The 19,666-nt window shown below is 40.7% G+C and overlaps 3 protein-coding genes across 3 annotated transcripts; 2 read left to right on the top strand and 1 right to left on the bottom strand.

Annotated features, from left to right (window-relative positions):
* Window positions 1-282: 282 nt before the first annotated feature.
* LOC137965939 (uncharacterized) lies at window positions 283-7,259 on the bottom strand. Its single transcript, XM_068812344.1, has 19 exons — window positions 7,180-7,259; window positions 6,180-7,081; window positions 5,790-5,850; window positions 5,550-5,655; window positions 4,993-5,112; window positions 4,732-4,803; window positions 4,573-4,654; window positions 4,422-4,481; window positions 4,287-4,339; window positions 4,033-4,205; window positions 3,776-3,959; window positions 3,619-3,676; window positions 3,458-3,514; window positions 3,102-3,341; window positions 1,673-1,734; window positions 1,534-1,590; window positions 1,225-1,318; window positions 803-943; window positions 283-723 (listed from the first exon to the last, which is right to left on the bottom strand). The coding sequence occupies exons 2-19, from the start codon at window positions 6,849-6,851 to the stop codon at window positions 637-639; spliced, it is 2,379 nt and encodes a 792-aa protein (XP_068668445.1). The 5' UTR covers window positions 6,852-7,081; window positions 7,180-7,259; the 3' UTR covers window positions 283-636.
* Window positions 7,260-7,777: 518 nt separating this feature from the next.
* On the top strand, window positions 7,778-16,971 carry LOC137966674 (cinnamoyl-CoA reductase 1-like). The gene is made up of 6 exons (XM_068813363.1): window positions 7,778-7,958; window positions 8,382-8,554; window positions 8,680-8,865; window positions 14,430-14,592; window positions 15,613-15,799; window positions 16,558-16,971. Exons 1-6 carry the CDS (start codon window positions 7,823-7,825, stop codon window positions 16,700-16,702), a joined length of 990 nt encoding a protein of 329 aa, XP_068669464.1. The 5' UTR covers window positions 7,778-7,822; the 3' UTR covers window positions 16,703-16,971.
* Window positions 16,972-17,105: 134 nt separating this feature from the next.
* On the top strand, window positions 17,106-19,245 carry LOC137966675 (cinnamoyl-CoA reductase CAD2-like). Its single transcript, XM_068813364.1, has 6 exons — window positions 17,106-17,626; window positions 17,744-17,916; window positions 18,013-18,198; window positions 18,295-18,457; window positions 18,614-18,800; window positions 18,871-19,245. The coding sequence occupies exons 1-6, from the start codon at window positions 17,509-17,511 to the stop codon at window positions 19,013-19,015; spliced, it is 972 nt and encodes a 323-aa protein (XP_068669465.1). The 5' UTR covers window positions 17,106-17,508; the 3' UTR covers window positions 19,016-19,245.
* The last annotated feature ends 421 nt before the right edge of the window (window positions 19,246-19,666 follow it).

Here is a 19,666-nt window from a genome sequence, read left to right as displayed (position 1 = left end):
CTCAAAAAGTGCGGGGTATTTGAATACTGAGGTACGAGAAGATATCGAAATACAAATATACCCCTACCAAGTTACATATTCATTACTTCAATTTTCAGGCACGATGTCTTTTCGCTTTTTTGGCGGTTTTTTTATTCGGGTACGAACTTTTCAAGCTTCACACTCACGTGATAAGTCATTTCAGAATCATTTGCACAACCAACCTTTGATCTCCTTTTTTAACCATCCCAAGTAATCACAAATCTAGTCAACATACATATTATCTGGGTAATTTCCATCGAAAGGGTGTAGCAGGAGCTGCAGTTATATTTCTCTCGTGAAATTTTTTTACAAAAAATTCATTGCCAGTGAGCTCTACAAAATAATATCAAAATGAAATAAAGAAATTGCTGCTCAATCTGACAAAATGGTAGGACATATACAAAACTAGAAAATGAAAAAGATGAATGAAAGAAAATAAGATAAAAAAATCTCATATGAACAACTCCGGCTGCCCCTTCATTTCTCGAGTCGTAATATAACTGCAGGTCAGGGGTCCTGCTTTTGAACTGCCCAATTCCCACTTCCCAAATGAGCAGTTGGGGGGTCATTGGAACTACATATTTATAACTTCTATACTGCCCCGCTCATCTTTCTTTACAACTGGATCTGTGGCACTATTTTCTCTAGCATCGAGGTCCCGTGGAACGAAGTGATCTGGTTGTACCTTGAGTATTGGCGGAGCTGAAAACCAAAACACTTTGTTAAACTCACAACAGAACAAAATCAACCAAGTAGAAATGGAAACACGAGTAACACATACGCTCTCCTCTGTCATCTCTGTGAACCCAAATTTGTTTGTCCAGATTGATTTAGCTTCCTCAGCAGCTGGAAGTATGAGACTTCTCACGTTTAGGGAACTCAGTAGACTCTCAATGCGTGAGAATAATAACTTGAAATATCCCTGAAAGAGTCAATGAACCAATTAAGAATACAGCTTAAAGAACATTCAATGCTAAGGGAAATTTTTAGGAGTAGTAACATTAGTAGGTGACTTAGATCCACTTAGATCTATAACATGGTTCTGTCGGTAGGCCACATATTCATAAGTCAGCTTACAAATAAGAAAATATTATACTTCCCTACTTCGACAGGTTCAGCTACAAGGCAAAACATTGTACTAGGAGAAAAAATGGATGGTCAAACTTATTAGAGAAAGACACTAAGTTAACATGATATCCCCACCTTCCCTTGATTTTCTTTGCTTGTAGCAACCAGAGGAAGTTCTGCAACCTCCATGCTGAATATTTTGAAAATCCCAGCAGATACGACGATTGAACTGTAATTAGACAAGCGAATGTTAAAAATGCCAGAAATACTTTATTAAACTGGCACACAAATACTAACCAGTTGCCTAGGACAGCAGGTTTCTCAATACCATGTGTACAGAAAGTAAAATTATGTATTCAATAGTTTACTCTAATTCCCATCCATAGAACTTGAGCCTTCTTATTAATTCCTTAAAACTTTTTCTTACCAGGAAGGGAAACTTACTTTACAATCAACACTGCACAAAACATCCCTCCGAAATCTTGGCCACCAATATTACGACTGCAAAAGATTAAATAAATCATAACCATAAGACAAGTTTAAAATTCATCAAGATGCTTTAAGAAATTCAGTATCAACTTACCCAAACACCATTGCAGGAACTAGATCACGTCCACTCTTTTCCACAATAGGATCAAAACAGTCCTGATCAACATAGAATTAAGTCAAAACCAGATCAAAAGTTGTGTGAAGACAATCGCATGCATATTTTCAAGCTTCAATCAGGCAATACCAACAAACAAGACCTGGAACCAACAACTATAACATGCATATCAAATCAGCATAGTGAAACATGCAATGATTTATCAATACCCACAGGTATATAATGTGATTAGGATATTTTTACCCTCTTAAAAAGGTCAACGGACACTTCAAATTGTTTCTAATTAGAATACCGAAGTGGCAAAATTGTTCCATTTCAGTAGTAGAATAAACTTCTTTCAGAAAGCTCATCCAGAGATTCTGCCAATATCTAAAATGTTGGCACTTCCCAACATTCCACAGCTGGCCATGTTATGAAAACTAAGATTAAGCTATTCAAAAAGAAAAAAAAAACTAAGATCAATTGAGAGGATAAAAGTGAAATCTAGTACCTCTTCACCGAGGTAGATTATCATTGAATGCATCACTTTCTATCTTTCCCTAATCAATAAGTCCATAACAAAGGATGCATGTAACTTATTGTTGCACTACAAGTGTAACATAAAGAATGTTTAGGTTTGGTCAGCATGTAACTTATTGTTGCACTACAAGTGTAACATAAAGAATGTTTATGTTTGGTCAGCATGTAACTTATTGTTGCACTACAAGTGTAACATAAAGAATGTTTAGGTTTGGTCAGCATGTAACTACATATCACGCACAAAGCTCTGCAGATGTACGGTCCTCTTTTTTAATGTTATGTAACAATAAGTTCTGTAACATTAAATTTTTCAACAAAAATATTGATAATAATATTAATAATAATAATAATATCAAAGCATTTGAGAGATCAAGTAGAGGTATAATGGATTTAAAAAAAGTTTCAGCAAGAAACGAAAGGGGATATCCGGAGAAGCCCATGAAGGGAAATAGACTAAAATAAAAATAAGATCTTTAGGCAAATCTCAATCAAATAAAAACAAGGAAATTGAAAAGGTACAGCAGAAACATCAAACATGAACACATAAAATGAAGTGCTTGAGCAAAGGGGAACACCTGATAAGGTTCAGAGATGTCATTTTAAGCCACATAACCGATTAGTGATTACAGAAAAAAGGCCAGGGAGTTATATTTTGAGAAAGTACCCAATAATTAAATAACTTTGCTATTGGAGTGCATATGGCACTTGATGGGATTATCAAACAAAGAAACAACCCTAGTAGTTCGTACAAGGGGAACAAAACCATGATAATCAGAGAACTGAGATGAAAAACGTCCACTAATACTTGTTCATTTCATATGCTTCCAATGCCAAATAAAATACATAATGCTAGAGTAGCAAATTCAACTCAAAATCAGCAAAGACTTACTCTAAAAATTGCAGCAGCCTTGGAGAGCAGTGGTCTTTGGTCCAAAGACCCAAATTTCCCACTTAGAATTTGCCAATTTACACATTGTCCACCTTCATTATTCATGACTCTTTCTTCAAGCTTCCTTTCAGTTATACAAGAAGCAGAAATCATCTCTGCTCCATCTGCTAACCTATTCTCTAGCTCTGTGTGAATTCTAGTGCAGCCAGCAGAGCAGAACCACTTTCCCTTTGGTAGCTCCTATAACCAATGACATCAAGATAAAACACAGAAGTTCATAATGAAAATTACATCTAATATGCTACCAAAAAACCAGTCAGAAGTAAAGTAAAGAATAAGTTAGAATTTTTGTTTACCTTTAGATCACATAAACCACGATTTCTTAAACACCCTACATGAAACTCTCTCTCACACTAAACACCAAGAAACAAAGAAGAATAAACAGTTTAGAATTCTAAAAATAAGAAAAAAGAAGCAAAAGAAAAAAATATGACAGCAAAAGGTTTTTGAGGCATACTTGATCACAAAGCAAAACTGTCTGAGCATTAAATGCTGATGCACTAAAATCATGGCCCCTGAATATACAACATAAAAGAGACAACATTAAAGATGGGTGCACGACATAGTACAGTCTAGTGGGAGGAATTGATCTGTCCAGAGATATTGATGCCTACCCGCAAAAGACACATCCACCTATTTCTATCACTGGTGCTTTAACAACACGTCTCAATCGTATGGTAAGTGGCCTGGCTGCATTTGAGTTATGGGTGGAGTTTGCCTTTCTACCAGACACATGTTTATCTATGCAATGTGGACAATACCAATCACCTTCAGGAATGGATTGCAACCCCAAGCAAACTACAAACACAGAAAATGACAGATTATAAGACAAAGAATGATACACTGAAGATATGAGAGAAACAGATAATACCTATGTGAAAGGCTCTTCCACACTTGTCATCACAAAGAAGCAGTTCCCCTCCATCGCCACATTTAGTGCACTTGTCATCAATATCATTGCAATTGACAGTTGCAAGCTCCTTTGACAGAGATATTGATAAATCGTGAAGTGTCAAGCCATCAGAGGTATAGATATGACGATAACTGCAAACATGCAAAACATACACATGACTGTTAATTGGAGACACAGTGTTTCAGAGCTGTGATGGCTGTACGAGTACTCACGGTTGACGTCTTGTAGCCCATCCTGCATGAGCTTCAAATTGTGATGGACTGACCTGTTCACAGAGAGGAGTAAAAATTCAAAATGCTGACTAGAATACAGGCATGTGATATGATCCTTACAATCCTATTTCTTACCTCTGCATTACAGCAACTGCAGAAGATACCATTACCCTGCTTACGCCCTTCAAGCACTGTCTGTAAGAAAAATATACAGTGTCAGTCAATAGTTTGTTACATACAGTTTCACAATATTAACTTAAAAAATGAATGATTAGATCCACCCCACCTCACCCTTGTTGCAGTACCCCAGCCAAGTTCCGTCAGCCAGGCCATTTGGCATAAAGAGTAAACGGTGCAAATTATTATCCCTGGAAAAGTAGACACTGTTAAGCACTCAAGAGACAGTTGGGCTGATACAGGCTTGCCATACGAGAAGAATTAATACCTTTTCTTGCCACTTCTTTGAGATGTATTTTTCCGTGATGATGGCCCGCTCTGGGGTCCTGGTCTTGTCGTTCTTAAAAATGCAAAGAGAAAATATTACTCAGAACACCAAACAGGTCAAGACAACATAGAATTTGACAGGAAAATTAATTGCTCTATTCCAGGTATTTGGGGTAAAATGCTATGAATTGATGTAGTTTAAACAGATTAATAATAGTGATAATGACAAGAATGCACAAAAATCATGAAACAGAAAGCTAACTTTTTTGGAACCCATGCATGAGCTCCGGAATCTTCTAGCTTCATCAAACTCTTCTCATCAAAACATAAATTCCGTATTGCACTACTTGAGTCAGGATCAAGACCATCAACACTTGCTTGCCTGTGTGACAGCGAGGTAAAAAACTAAAAGTTAGTGAAGCTCATCAGCCACTAAAATGAAAGTAAAAACTTCAGTTGAGCAATCTGCTAACAAAGAAGAATCAGAACAACTCATAAGGCTAGCATATTTGAACTGTTTTGAACAAATGTGAATTAGAGAATAAATATTTGAAGAACCCCTTCATATGATTTCAGAGCATGGATCTATTACAAGTAGTAGAGGCTTGGATGCCATGGAAAATACCGACACCCTGCTATGGTAAAGGTTCCACGACACTGAATAAGAAAGGTTAACCACAGCACTTGTCTAATCTGGAGGGGTTTGCATTACTGAATAGAAGCATATCCTAAGCAATAACAGGCAGAAAATTGGTTTCTGGAGATGTAAGCATCAACCTAAAAATGAAAACTTTAACATGATAATGAAAAACATTTTACCTTAGATTTGGATGACACTCTTCTGGAACATATGCTTGAGATTGTTGGATTATTTCATCTTTCTCATAAACTTGTTGTACATCAGAGCTTTCCTCTTGATATGATTCTGAGAAAATAAGAATAAATGAGACTGGCAGAAGGTATAAATTTTTTCTTTAGCCTTGCTCGAAATATAAAGTATAAAAGCTTTGAGATTGACAAAAATTACTACAACAATTCAAATTGGAATACGTAGATCACCTGTAGCTTCTGCATCGGACTTCCTCTCCTCTCGAGAAAGAATCTCACTCATAATCGCTTCCTGCAACATGTTGAGAGAAGAACTCTTTAGTTCTTCATTTCTACCACATATTTGCTCTCCTTCTTGCAAAAATTACAAGTACTGGTTTAAAGTAGGACAACCAGAATGGTTTTAACAGTATGAAGTTTTAATCAACCTTCAAGGACAAAACAAGTGGGCCTAATATCGTGTTCTACCCATACCCCACAGCAGCCAAATCTACAATACTTTACAAGAACTGACATTACACAAAAAACCGTAGCCTTTTCACCCAAACACAACCAGATGAGGCAAAGTGGCCAGACCAAATTGAGAATACACGAGTAAATAACTGAAAGCGCTCAAATTACCTTGCCTTCCAATGCAGAAACTCCATCGAGAAGATCAGTGGAAACAAATTTCATAGAATTTGTTGTGCCGTTCTTTAGAGGTACTTTCTTGGCCATTTTGAGTTCTATTTTCTCGTTTGAAAGGTCTTGATGCCATATGTCTGAAGTGCTCACATCAGCCATAGACATAAGATTATTCTCGCTAGATCCAACAGAATCCCTTCTATTCAATGGTTCAGCTACCTCACCAGATGTTGGCTTCATATCTTGACCATCGGACATTGGATAATTTTCATTATGATTCTGTGACGTGAGACTTGACGTGGCAGATGTTACACTGTCTGCAACCTTGCATTTCAATTTAATTTTAAGTTTACCGTTCTCCCCACAGACAATAGAAGGCTTGAAATCTTCAGTTACTGTTGGATACCGAGAGCACGAAACAGAAGAACTGCTGTCCGAACTGGATTTTCTTGTCCTCGGAGAGGTCACGTCAATGCAACCAATCTCATCTTTGCTTGAAACATTATGGCCGCATGAGGCGATATCTAGAGCATCGGTAACTTCTGAAACATCCGTAGTTGAATTTTCAATTACCTGCTTCTTATTGGGCACCACATCTACTTCTACACCATCTGGAATCCATTCACGAAGACGTTTTGATTCATGCCTTGAAGAATTCAAGCAATCCATCCCGGCATATATCAACGATGTCAAATCGACAGCACTTTCTCACACAATTCTTCCAAAAAAATAAAAGAAAAAGAAAAATCCGCAGTGGAATCTTCTTCAGAATTAGCGAATCCGGCAATTCGGAAATAAATAAACCGATCAGCAGACTATCCTGAGATGGACCAAAAATGCCGACCTACCAGACAACCTCAAGCACCTTGAAATTGAAAGATTCGAACACAAGCACATCCCTGGAACCAAATCAAGCAACGAATTCTTCAGAAATACATCCAAAAGATCAAAACCTCAGAATTGCGGAATCAAAAGACGGTTATATTTTCAGAATTACCACCGCAGGCGGAGGGAGAAGCTAGGGTTCTCTCGTCAAGATCAACCAGAAAGGATTTTAAGGTTTGTTTTTTCTTTTTTATCGGTCCTATCCTTTCGCCGCTCTGGGGCAACTACCTTTTTTTAAAAAAAAATCTCCCAAAAGAACAAGGAAACGTGCAGGGCGGTAACAAACCCTAATATCCAAAAGTTTGGGTTCGCGGTTAGGGGGAAAATAAAAGGTCGCGGCAAGAAAAAAGCATGGTTTTGAAAGGATCTTATTTATAGGTTTTCGTGGACCCCGCAGTTTTTGTACGTGGCTGCTTCGCGTGCGGACGAACCCGCGTACATGACGTGGACTTCGTTCCTTCTCGTTATGATGATTGGACAGGGTACCGTGGTTCGTCGTAGGTCGACGGGCCCACCTTAAATGGAAGGTCAAGATTTCGATTATATGTGGAAGGAGAGAAGGGGTGGGCCATCCCATTGGTTGTCCATGTAAAAGGAGGGGGCTAGATTTAGGTGAAAGCGTGTTGCGAACATGTGCCACACAAGGTTACAGCCTACACGTGCCGCCAGAGGAAAAATATCGGCTCGCCTTCTCTTAGTCTTTTTTAAGAGCGAATGGTGACCAAGGCAGAAGCAGGCGAGGAGGTCAGGAAGATATGTCGACAAGCTCGAGTAAAAAGGGGGAGGGGGAGGTGGTGTGCGTGACGGGCGGCAGCGGCTTCATTGGCTCCTGGATCGTCCGACTCCTCCTGGAACGAGGCTACACCGTCCACGCTACTGTAAAAAACCTCGGTAATTAAGCCTGCTGTCTTTCTCATTTTCCTTCTCCTCCGCGCTCTCTTTCTACTAGGTTTCAGCTGTCTGGATTGTTGAATCGCTTCTATTTGTGCTACTGTCTTGGTAAGCTGTGAGGGTAACAGACATGCCTGATTTCTTAAAGATGCGATTTTCCACTCGTGGCTGACAAACTACTAGTTAGTTGATTTCTTATTTCTCTTTGAACTCTGATAGCTATAATGCTTGGTTTTGAAACATATCTCTATTTTGTTCGTGGAATTTTTTTATAAGGTGAGCAATTGTTATGCTCCCTAAGAACATTGCATTTTCCCGACAGTAGCTGCATTTCGTTTAAGACACTTTAAACGATTCGATTTTCTTCGTTCAAAACTGTAATGGATTTCTTTTTATTTTTCCACATTTTTTGTTTTCCTGCAGATGACGAAAAAGAAACGAAGCACCTTCGAGCACTAGAACCCACGGGGTCGCGCCTGCTTCTCTTCCAAATTGATCTACTCAATTATGATTCCCTTCTGGCTGCAATCCAAAAGGCCGACGGCGTGCTCCACGTCGCATCTCCCTGCATCGTCGATCACGTTTCGGACCCCGAGGTCGCTGCTACTTCCCATGTTTTGATCACTCTCTTTAAATTTCAAATGGAGTTTGAACTAAGGCGTTTCTAAATTTCAAATTGATCTACTCAAATATGTGATTCGTTGCTATTTTTCTACGATAGAGTGAGCTCCTGGGGCCCGCGATTGAGGGAACGAAGAAGGTGCTGGCGGCTGCGAAGGAGAGCGGGGTGAGGAGAGTGGTGGTCACATCCTCGATCTCCGCCATTATTCCCAGTCCAAAATGGCCGGCAGACGTGGTGAAAGGGGAGGGCTGCTGGACGGACCTCGACTACTGCAAGCAGAAGGAGGTGTGTTCAAATTAAAATGCGAACGTGTTCTCTGCTAATGTGCGCACTCAAATTAATGAGTGCCACCGAATTAAACTTTTCCCAATCAGACGCGAAGATGCCGTTACCCAACTTGACAATCTTTCCGAAATCCATGTTTATTTTCCGAAAACGAAGAATCGAAGAAGCTCTTCGATTTTCTGTTCGATACATAGGTATAGAGATTTAAAACAGAAATTACACTAATACCCTTAGAAAATTAGATATTTACAATTTTGTCCCTTATATACGATAACATCCCCCCTCAAATTAATGCTGGGAAATCAATCAACAACAATTTGCCAACCAAAAATTGATGCCGCTGCCGAGTCATTGCTTTAGTGAAGACATCAGCCACTTGGAGATCCGAAGAAATGTGAGGAAGAGAAATCACCCGATTATCCAAGCTATTGCGGATAGAATGACAATCAACCTCAATATGCTTGGTGCGTTCATGGAAAACAGGGTTGGTGGCAATCTGAATAGCACTAGTGTTGTCAGCATGAAGAGGGGTAGAAGTAGTCTGAGGGAACTCAAGCTCCGCAAGAAGACCGCGTAGCCATACAATCTCAGAACAAGCAGTAGACATGGCACGATACTCAGTTTCAGTAGAAGATTTAGAAACATGATCCTATTTCTTACAACGCCAAGAAATTAAGGCATCACCTAAAAACATACACCAACCTGTAGTAGAACGACGGGTATCCGGACACCCAGCCCAATCAGCATCACTATAACCAATAAGTTGAAGGGAGGAGCCTGTAGGAAAGAATAACCCACGAGTAGGAGAACCTCGAAGATAGCGGATGATACGCCGAACGGCAGCAATATGGAGATGACGAGGAGAGGACATAAACTGATTGACCTGATGAACGGCATAGGAGATGTCGGGGTGAGTAGTGGTCAAGTAGATGAGACTCCCAACCAAGCGCCGATAGATAGTAGGGTCATCGAGAAGGTCCCCTTCATCTTTCCTGTACCGGACATTGACCTCCATAGGAGTAGCAACAGAAGAAGTGTCCTCCAAACCAGCCAAGGTAATAATATTTTGAAGATACTTATGCTGGTTTAAGAAAATACCAGTGGCCCGATGATGGACTTCCAGGCCTAAGAAATACGTGAGCTGGCCAAGACCTTTCATATGGAAAGTGGCATGTAACACCTGCTGCAGCTTGCGAAGCAGGCCAGAGTCAGTGCCAGTAATAAGGATGTCATCCACATAAACCAAGAGAATGACCATGCCCGCGGTAGACTTATGATAGAAGAGAGATGAATCATACTGACTCTGTGTAAACCGGTGGAGAATCAAAGTGCCATGAAATTTCTCAAACCAAGCCCGGGGGGCTTGCTTAAGCCCATATAGAGGACGACGAAGTTTGCAAACCTGATCAGGAGAGGAGGTAGGCATACCCGAGGGGAGCTTCATGTATACATCTTCCTGGAGGTCACCGTGGAGAAAGGCATTCTGCACATCCATCTGATGCAGCGGCCAAGACTGAGAGGCTGCAATCGCGAATATAGTACAGACCGTGGTCATCTTGGCAACCGGCGCAAATGTCTCCTCATAGTCAATCCCATATTCCTGTTTGTTGCCCAGAGCTACTAGGCGAGCTTTGTACCGATCCAAAGAGCCATCAGAGCGAAGTTTAACCGAGAAAACCCATTTACTGGCAAGAGGCTTAATCGGAGGAGGGCAAGGAACAATATCCCAAGTGTGATTCTCTTCAAGTGCTTGAAGTTCTGTGGCCATGGCATGCTGCCAACACTCATGGACCATAGCCTGTTTGTAACAAGTGGGAATGGAAATAAAGGAGAAAGGAGTGACAGGAGATATAGTGGAGGAGAAACCATACCAATGAGGAGGCCGAGAAGGGCGAGTAGACCGGCGAAGAGCGGGGGAAGCTGGAGCAGGTGGAGGATCAGGCGCCAAGACAAGATCGGGAGGGGGCACAAAGGAAGTAGAACCAAGCTCATGGCCACTACGTCTGCCATACACAAAACCAGGTTTGAACCGTTCCACAACTGGCGGAGAATCATCAAAGCAAGGGAGAAGAGATAAAGAAGCAGATGGCGGCTCAACATGAGATTGAAAAAAAAATTGATTTTCAAAGAAAACCACATTCCGAGAAACACGTAGACGACGAGCAAGTGGATCATAACAAACATAACCCTTTGAGGGATAACATAACCAAGAAAAACATATTTAACTGATTGAGCTGTAAGTTTATGTCGTTCATGAGCAGGAAGATGCACAAAACAAACACAACCAAAAGTCCGAAAAGCAGAATATGAAGGAGTACGGCCAAACAACTTAAAGAAGGGAGAAACATGATGTAATGTAGGAGAAGGTAAACGATTGATTAAATGAACCAAGTAGAAAGCGCTTCACACCAAAAACGAGAAGGAACAGAGGATTCAAGTAAAAGGGTGCGGACCACATCAAGAAGATGACGATTTTTCCTCTCAGCAACACCATTTTGTTGCGGTGTCGAAGGACAGGAGCGCTGAGAGACGATCCCTGTGCGTTGAAGAAAGTCTTGAAACGCATGAGACATGTATTCACCGCCAGAATCAAAGCGTAAAACTTTGATTTTGGCAGAAAATTGAGTCTCTAGAAGTGCAAGAAAACGCTGGAATGCTAAAAAAACGTCGGCCTTAGCCCGTAGAAAGTAAACCCAAGTAAACTGACTACAGTCATCAATAAAGGTGATAAAGTACTTGTAATGTGCATGAGAAACAACAGGAGCAATTCCCCAAACATCAGTATGAATAAAATCGAAACATCGTAAAGCATGAGAGGCATTGTGAGGAAAAGGTAAAACTTTACTTTTGCCAAGTTTGCATGACGGACATTCAAAGGAAAGATCATGAGAAGAACACACTTTATGTCCCAAAACACCTGAATTAAATAATTTTCGAAGTACATCAGAGTTGGGGTGGCCTAGACGTTTATGCCACATCTGAGGCCAAAATTAACAACATGACATGCAAAAGAAAAAAAAAGGAAAACTAGGATAAAGAGGAAAGAGTCGTTCCACTTTAGGCCCCTTCGCGATCATCGTCCCGGACACTTGATCCTGCACAACACAACCAGATTGAGAGAAATGGACATTACAATTATTATCGACCAATTGACCAACAGAAATAAGATTTGTGGAGAGGTCAGGAGACACAAAAACATCAGTTAAACAAGAGGAAAGATCACCAACAGCACTGATAGGCAGAGAACTGCCATCAGCGGTGTTAATTTTCTGAGGGCCATCATAATTGCGGACGTTGGAAAGAGAAACAACAGTATTGGTCATGTGATTAGAAGTTCCAGAGTCAAAATACCATGGCTTAGAAGAAATGTTAGGATTACCTGAGAGCCCAAAAGTAGAGAAAGCAGAAAGGATCATCTGTTGTACCATCTCAGGAGTGAGTGTGGTCGGTGGGGCGGAAGTTGTAGGTGCAACAGGAACAACCGACGAGGCAGCAAACAATGCAAGAGGAACAATCGGCGAGGCAGCAGGCAATGCCGTAGAACTAGAGGCACCAACGTAGGTAGGATAAGCAGTATCCGGCCGCCGCGGAGGTTGAATGAAGCAAGTAGTGATGATATGACCGGGTTTCCGGCAGTAGCTACAAAACTTTCTAGGGCAATCCCGAGAAACATGACCAACAACTTTACAACAATAGCACTGAACAGGATGCATGTCTCGTTCCTTATTCCTCGCCTAGGTGGCATAAGCCACAATGACAGGGGCACTAACGTCAGCCCGATGTTCGATGCCAGCCTGGGTGGCTAGACGCTGCTCCTCACGGAGGAGTTCACTGAAACAAGCAGCTAAAGAGGGGATAGGATGATGATTCATCAAATTAGACTGTGCAATGCCAAAATCGGAACGGAGCTTCATCAAGAATTGATCTCTCTTGCTTGTTTCATGCACTGCTTGAATAGTAGAGAGAGCTATAACGGGAACAGTAGAATGAACAATGTCGGCGTAGTCAGCCCAAAGGTTTTGAAAACCGGAAAAATATTCCTCGATGGATAGACTGCCTTGTGTGAAATGAGCCATCTCATACTCCAATTGAAAACGCCAAGCCGAGTTGTCTTGATGATAAACTTGGGCGAGATAACGGCACATGTCAGCCGCAGTTCGATAAGGCTGCAAATTGAGAACAAAGTGAGGCTCAACGGAGCCAAGGATCCAGGTCATGACCCTAGCATCCTTGACTGTCCACTTGGTCAAAGCCTCGGCCTCCCGAGGTGCGGGATCGGTCCCATCTATATGACCCCATAACTCCTTTCCCGTGACAAATAAACGAAACTGAAATTCCCAGGCACTGTAATTTTTACCAGTGAAACGGAGAGGGAACTGGTCGACCTTATCAGATGACATGATGCCCCTACGTGAAGATGAGCCACTCTTGAGGGGCTGTAGTGGTAGAAAAGGGTCGTGGCAGACGCTACGACACGTGTACCGAGCAAAAGAAACGTCGTGGAGTGGGCTCTCGTCGCACACCAAAAAAAACGAAGCCAAAATGAAGCCAATGACCCCGTCGAATACCAAGAACAAATCGTCCAAGACAAAAAACGAAGATACCCGTCGAACACCAGAAAACCGAAATGCCCGAGAGAGGAGCTGCTGAAATTCGCTAAAGCCGAGAGAGGAACCTCCGAAATCCAAAAGAAAAACCCACAAGACCCTCCGAAAGCCACTACAAATCGAGAACCGAGAAAGAGGGAAAGATAACTCACCTTTGAGAGCACAACACCGAGCCGATTTCTCCACCACCGAACCGAGATCGCCGAAGACGCCGAAAAAGCTAGGAAAAACAAAAATCAGGACGCAAGCTCTGATACCATGTTAAAGTCCCAGGCAAGAGTAATTCCCAAGAGGTCACCCATCCTAGAATTACTCTTGCCCAAGCTCGCTTAACTTCGAAGTTCTGAGTCAGATACCTAGCCAATACAACCTGAAAAGACTAGTCGTTTAAGGTGCGGAAAGCCAAGTACCTAACTTAGACCACAAACTCTAACAAGAGTGGACGGAACCACTTTGACACCCACCCCGCCCATTCTGGAGCCGCTTCTCACGGGATACGAACGCGGGCCGTGGCGTGCCTAGCTCTGATACCATGACAATCTTTCCGAAATCCATGTTTATTTTCCGAAAACGAAGAATCGAAGAAGCTCTTCGATTTCCTGTTCGATACATAGGTATAGAGATTTAAAACAGAAATTACACTAATACCCTTAGAAAATTAGATATTTACAATTTTGTCCCTTATATACGATAACACAACCCTGCAGTGAGAAGTTGTGTCCTAGCATCCTTTTCCAGTTCATTTCATTTTTTAAAGTTACTATTAGAAAGAGCAGCCGAAAGTAGTGTGATCAAGACAATATGCCTGAACAGAATCTTCTGTGAGTGGGCATTGTGGTGATACAGATGCAGTAGTCCTCCTTTTTGTGTTTCATTTAGGTTCATTCTCATTTTCTTTTTATTTTTTAGTGATTTAAGGGTTGTGATTTTGTACTTTTACGTTCTCTTTTGGCTTAGCTATGGTATCCAATGTCAAAGACATTGGCCGAGAAAGCTGCATGGGAATTTTCCAAGGAGAATGGATTGGATGTGGTCGTGGTGAACCCTGGAACTGTCATGGGTCCCATCCTGCCTCCCACTCTTAATGCCAGCATGATCATGCTTCTTCGCCTTCTACAAGGTAAAAATGCTGAGTTCACTGTACTCTAAATATAGCTTGTATACATTTTCAGCATTAGTCTTTTAGCCTGTCTGAAACACCAACATGCAATCACTAACGTAATGTGAAAAAAGATTCATTTTCAATTGAACCATCCATCTTCATTCAATGCTCCTACAAAAGGAGGAGAAAAAGTAAAAATAAGGAAATTTTAGCAGGAACCAAAATGGTAGATCTGATTGAATGCTTACTAACATTTTAAGATCTTGATAGTAGAGAGTATCCATATCCTATTCCAAAAACTGAAAGTCTGAAACAATTGGGACAATTTGGAGATTGATCTTCACTAAAGAGGGATTGAGATGAATATACATCTGAATACCCTCCCTTGAACTTGTGATGGATTAGACTAGAGTTGATGTAAATCAGGATATTGATACATGCTATATCTTGGAGTCCTTCATACACTACTCAACTTACAAGGTTCTCTAGGCCGATAGACAAACTAGCTTCTGTTAGAACATATAATATCTTAAGGTTGTCTGAGTATGTGGAAATGTCTTTATTCAAATAAAGCTCATTGTTTTCATTGAATTTGTCTGTTCACGAATTTAGGAAACAATAGATTTTCCAAAAAATATTTTGGTTCCCTGTCGTCATGTTCTTCTAAGTGCTTTGTTTTTGTTAGTAGTCATGTAGTTACTCATCTGAGCATATTTCCTGGTTCTTTTTTCTGCACTCTTTGAGCATTCAGTGAATCACTGGATTTGTCAGATCAAATGTCTGAGAATAAGTAATAGCATTTATGGAATAACCTATTATGTGACAATCACACTGATGGATAGCTGTTTAATATAGACCTTCAAATGCAAGGTAACTCAAGTCAATTCCTTAGTCACACTTGCTTATGTTGCTTCTGCTAGAATTATGCATCTTATTTGTTTTCAAAAACCTGATTTGGTATAATTAAATTGGATAATATAGGCTGAAAATACTTATAATCAGCAATGACTTCAGCAAAACTTTTTGGCATGGTTACAGGCTGTGATGAACCATATGAAAATTTCTATATGGGTTCTGTTCATGTTAAAGATGTTGCACTAGCTCACATCCTCTTATATGAGAATTCATCAGCATCAGGAAGACATCTCTGCCTGGAATCAATTGCTCATTTCAGCGATTTTGCAGCTAAAGTTGCCGAACTTTTTCCAGAATATAAGGTGGCCAGGTAATTTATCTTGATTGCTCCATCTCTCGAAAGAAAGGCAAAATTTAGTACAAATTGCTTCTGCAAGTAGTTGCTCAAAACCCATATAGGCTGGTAAGCTGGTGACACTAAATCCTGTCTTGAGTTCCTAACTTTAAAAAAAAAAAAAAAAAACAATCTAAATATCTCATATAGAGAGTCCATTGTTCAGTCAGCTATGAAAGGAATGATCTTGAGTTTGGTTTGACCATTTGTATTGTTGAAGGATATTCTCAAATTGCTGAAATTGTTGTAATTGTATTCGGTTGATAACATCAGAACCTCACTTAAGCACAAGGACATAGAAGACCTTTGAATTGTCTACTGAAGTTGGTTTACTGAATTCTACAGTAGAATCATTCTCACAACTAGTGGTAACAAAAGGAGACTCTTCTATATTTTTTAATTATTATTATCAAAAAAAATTTAAAGGAACATTAAGGGGACATTTGTTGTGCGAATCATCCTGGTGAAAAAAAGTTGCATGTTGACTCACATGATATCTGGATGACATAAAATCAGTATTCTACTTTTATATGCTTTATTAAATCTGTGAGGACAATTTGTTCTGTCTGGAGATTTACATCTCTCATATGGGTTTTCTCAGTGGACGATTGCGTGGGATCTAGAACAGCAGCTATCCCAGAATTCATATTTCATGAACTGAGAAGGGTCTTTGGCAGTTTGATTTCCTACCAATTTTGTTGTGCAGCTGAACTTACTGTAATTTTTCATGGTAGGTTCCCTAAAGATACCCAACCAGGACTGCTAAGGGCTCAAAATCCGTGTAAGAAGCTGATAGATTTGGGTCTCCATTTTAGCTCCATGGAGGAAATAGTCAAGGATTCTGTTGAGAGCTTAAGGAGCAGGGGGTTCATTATCTGAAGGCCTGACAAGTATCAAGTCTATGCAAACCCATGTCCTGAGCTGATTCATGCGATGGATGTTTCTTGGGAAATTGGTTTTTCGTGTTTATTAGTTCTTGTTCTGGTAGGAAAATCATGTGGATTGAAACATAGATACCTGATCTTGGGCACGGTTCCTACACTATTGGATTTGTTTTGTATTTGGTGTCCAAGAGTTGCTGGAGATTCACATCAAGCTTTAATACAAAGTTCTGGACTATAGAGATTAGTGGTGAAACCTTTATTGAGAACACCGAAAGAGAAACGCCACTAGAGAGGTCTTGAAGATCCATGATTAAGACATTAAATGAATTTAAGATAGAATATATTTTGGCGACAGGTGGTGGAGAAATCACTGGAGTGTTTCGTCTGCACTTGAGGAATCAATAATGGAGTCAGTAAAAGGAAACATCTCCTTTCAGACATTCAAGACCCTCAAACGACGCCACACACTTGTCCCGGAACAAAAAAATCTGGTAACGAATGGCTACAGGCAAGCGGAGTGCTGCGATCAGGGGCCCTTTCCATCCGTCTCGTCATCCATTAAAAGCCAAACACCATCCTCCACGTTGCAGAGGGAGCAGAAAGTGCCAAGGAAGAAAAAAGCGAGTAGGACCCAAGTAATCGATCTCGGGACTCGTGTTCGTCATCGCGGCGGAGCGTCGTCTCCTTCTGCGCTTCACTCCTTGTTTCTGGTGTTTTGTATGAAGACCCACTGGCGTCTCACGAACCAGTCCACTAGGAGAGAACAGAGAAAGAAAGTAACCGGAGAAACAAATTTGAGAGATGTCGGCGTCGAAGGAGACTGTATGTGTGACGGGGGGAAGTGGATTCATTGGTTCGTGGGTGGTGCGTCTCCTCCTGGAACGAGGTTACACAGTCCACGCGACTGTCAAGGATCTCAGTAATCTGTTCTTTCTCACTCTCTTCTTGTGCTTTCTCACTCTCTTCTTGTGCTTTCGCACAACTAATCCATTTTGACAGAATTGAGATTTTCATGTTACTAATCCATTTTCATCAGATGACGAGAAAGAAACGCAGCACCTGCAAGCTATGGATTTCGCGGACTCCCGCCTTCGTCTCTTCGAGATGGACCTCCTGGATTACAACTCCATCCTAGCTGCCGTTCAGAACACCGTCGGCGTTATTCACGTGGCGTCTCCCAACACCATTGAGCGAGTGGAAGACCCCGAGGTACAGCTTTTGAGTCGAGCAACAATTTTGACTGTTAATGTCGTGATAGTCCGTGAAAATTCTTACTATCTCGTCGTTTTGTTGTTGTCATGACAGAGAGACTTGCTGGGTCCTGCGATCGACGGAACGAAGAAGGTGCTGACGGCGGCGAAGTTGTGCGGCGTGAAAAGGGTGGTGGTGACGGCGTCGGTGTCAGGGATCATTCCCAGCCCCAAATGGCCGGCGGATGTTGTGAAAGGGGAGGACTGCTGGACAGATATCGAGTACTGCAAACAGAAAGAGGTGGCTTGATCTTTTCTGCTTCTCGTTCGTTCTCTTTCCTTAAGCTAATTGGGGCTCGGAGCTGTGAACTTTTGGCTATTTCATTTTCGTCGGTAGCTTCTGTATCCGATCTCGAAAACGTTAGCAGAGAAAGCAGCGCACGAATTCAGCAAGGAGACGGGAATGGAGGTAGTTTGCGTCAATCCGGGCATAGTTCTTGGATCCATTCTTCAACCTGTCATAAACGCTAGCATGGCCATACTTGTTCGCCTCCTTAAAGGTACACTGGTTTTCTCTGAATCAGTTTCTCGTAGGATCATCCATTCCCCTAAACTGGATCAAGTAAGATACCCCTGTAATCAAGCTGGGTTCGAACCCAGATCAACATATTCGATTTTTTATTTTTGGAGTTAAAAATTGTTGGAATTCGTCGCAGGCTGCACTGATGTATACGAGGATTTCTACATGGGATGTGTTCATGTAAAGGATGTCGCACTCGCTCATATTCTCTTATACGAGAACAAGTCGGCAACTGGGAGGCACCTCTGTGTCGAAGCTATAACTCATTTCAGCGACTTCGCGGCCAAAGTTGCAGAGCTGTACCCGGACTACAATGTCCCCAGGTAAATTGAGATTTTGGCTATTCAAAACGGAAGGCACTCTTCTTCTTCCGTGATTGATTTGCTTTTGCAGCTTCCCGAAGGATACCCAACCAGGACTGTTAAGAGCTCGCGACCCATCCAAGAAGCTGATGAACTTGGGGCTCAAATTCCATTCCATGGAAGAAATCATCAAGGATTCTGTGGAGAGCTTGAAGAGCAAAGGCTACATTGCTTGAGAAGTTATGTGCAGAAGGGAGTAAATAAAGATTCTGCAAGGCCATTTTTCCTGCTTCGGATTAAGCAGGGGTTTGATCTGCTGGTATCCTTCCTTGGTGCTAATCATTTGTCGTTAGTATCTGTTCACACGGGATGTTCTCAGAATTATCGTTCTGTCCGTTAAACTTTACCCATATGTAGACTAGAATCCATTTGGACAGATTAAATAAAAGAGAATTTTAGTTTTTTACCCAATTTTTTAAACATAATTAGATAAATGATAAATTTTTTAACTGAAAATACTTAACTTTGACCGGTCAATTACATATTTATACGGTTAAAAGTAACACATAAGTTTTGATCGATTACGTGTTATTACAGCATCGTGACACATCAACATTCTGTTAATCAAAACGACACATCATCACCCATGTAGGATATCATATTATTAAATCAATAAATTTTATTTTTAAAATCTAATATAAATTTTTATAATTTTTAATTAATAAATATTTTAAATCGATAATAAATGGTGTTAAATAGGTAAGAGTAAGATTTTTTAATTAGTTAACATATTTTTTTAATAATTTATTATTTTAATATAAGGTAATAAAAAGTGTATTGATAAATTTAATTTTTAAACTCTAAAATAATTTTTTGAATAATTTTTT

The sequence above is a fragment of the Aristolochia californica genome, unplaced genomic scaffold (assembly GCF_029961685.1).
Source record: "Aristolochia californica isolate CCGP_79_NKW_82.1479 unplaced genomic scaffold, dmAriCali1.0.hap1 SCAF_5, whole genome shotgun sequence".
NCBI lineage: Eukaryota > Viridiplantae > Streptophyta > Magnoliopsida > Piperales > Aristolochiaceae > Aristolochia > Aristolochia californica.
Note: the sequence above shows the minus strand (reverse complement) of the source record. Positions and strands in the feature narration are given on the sequence as shown.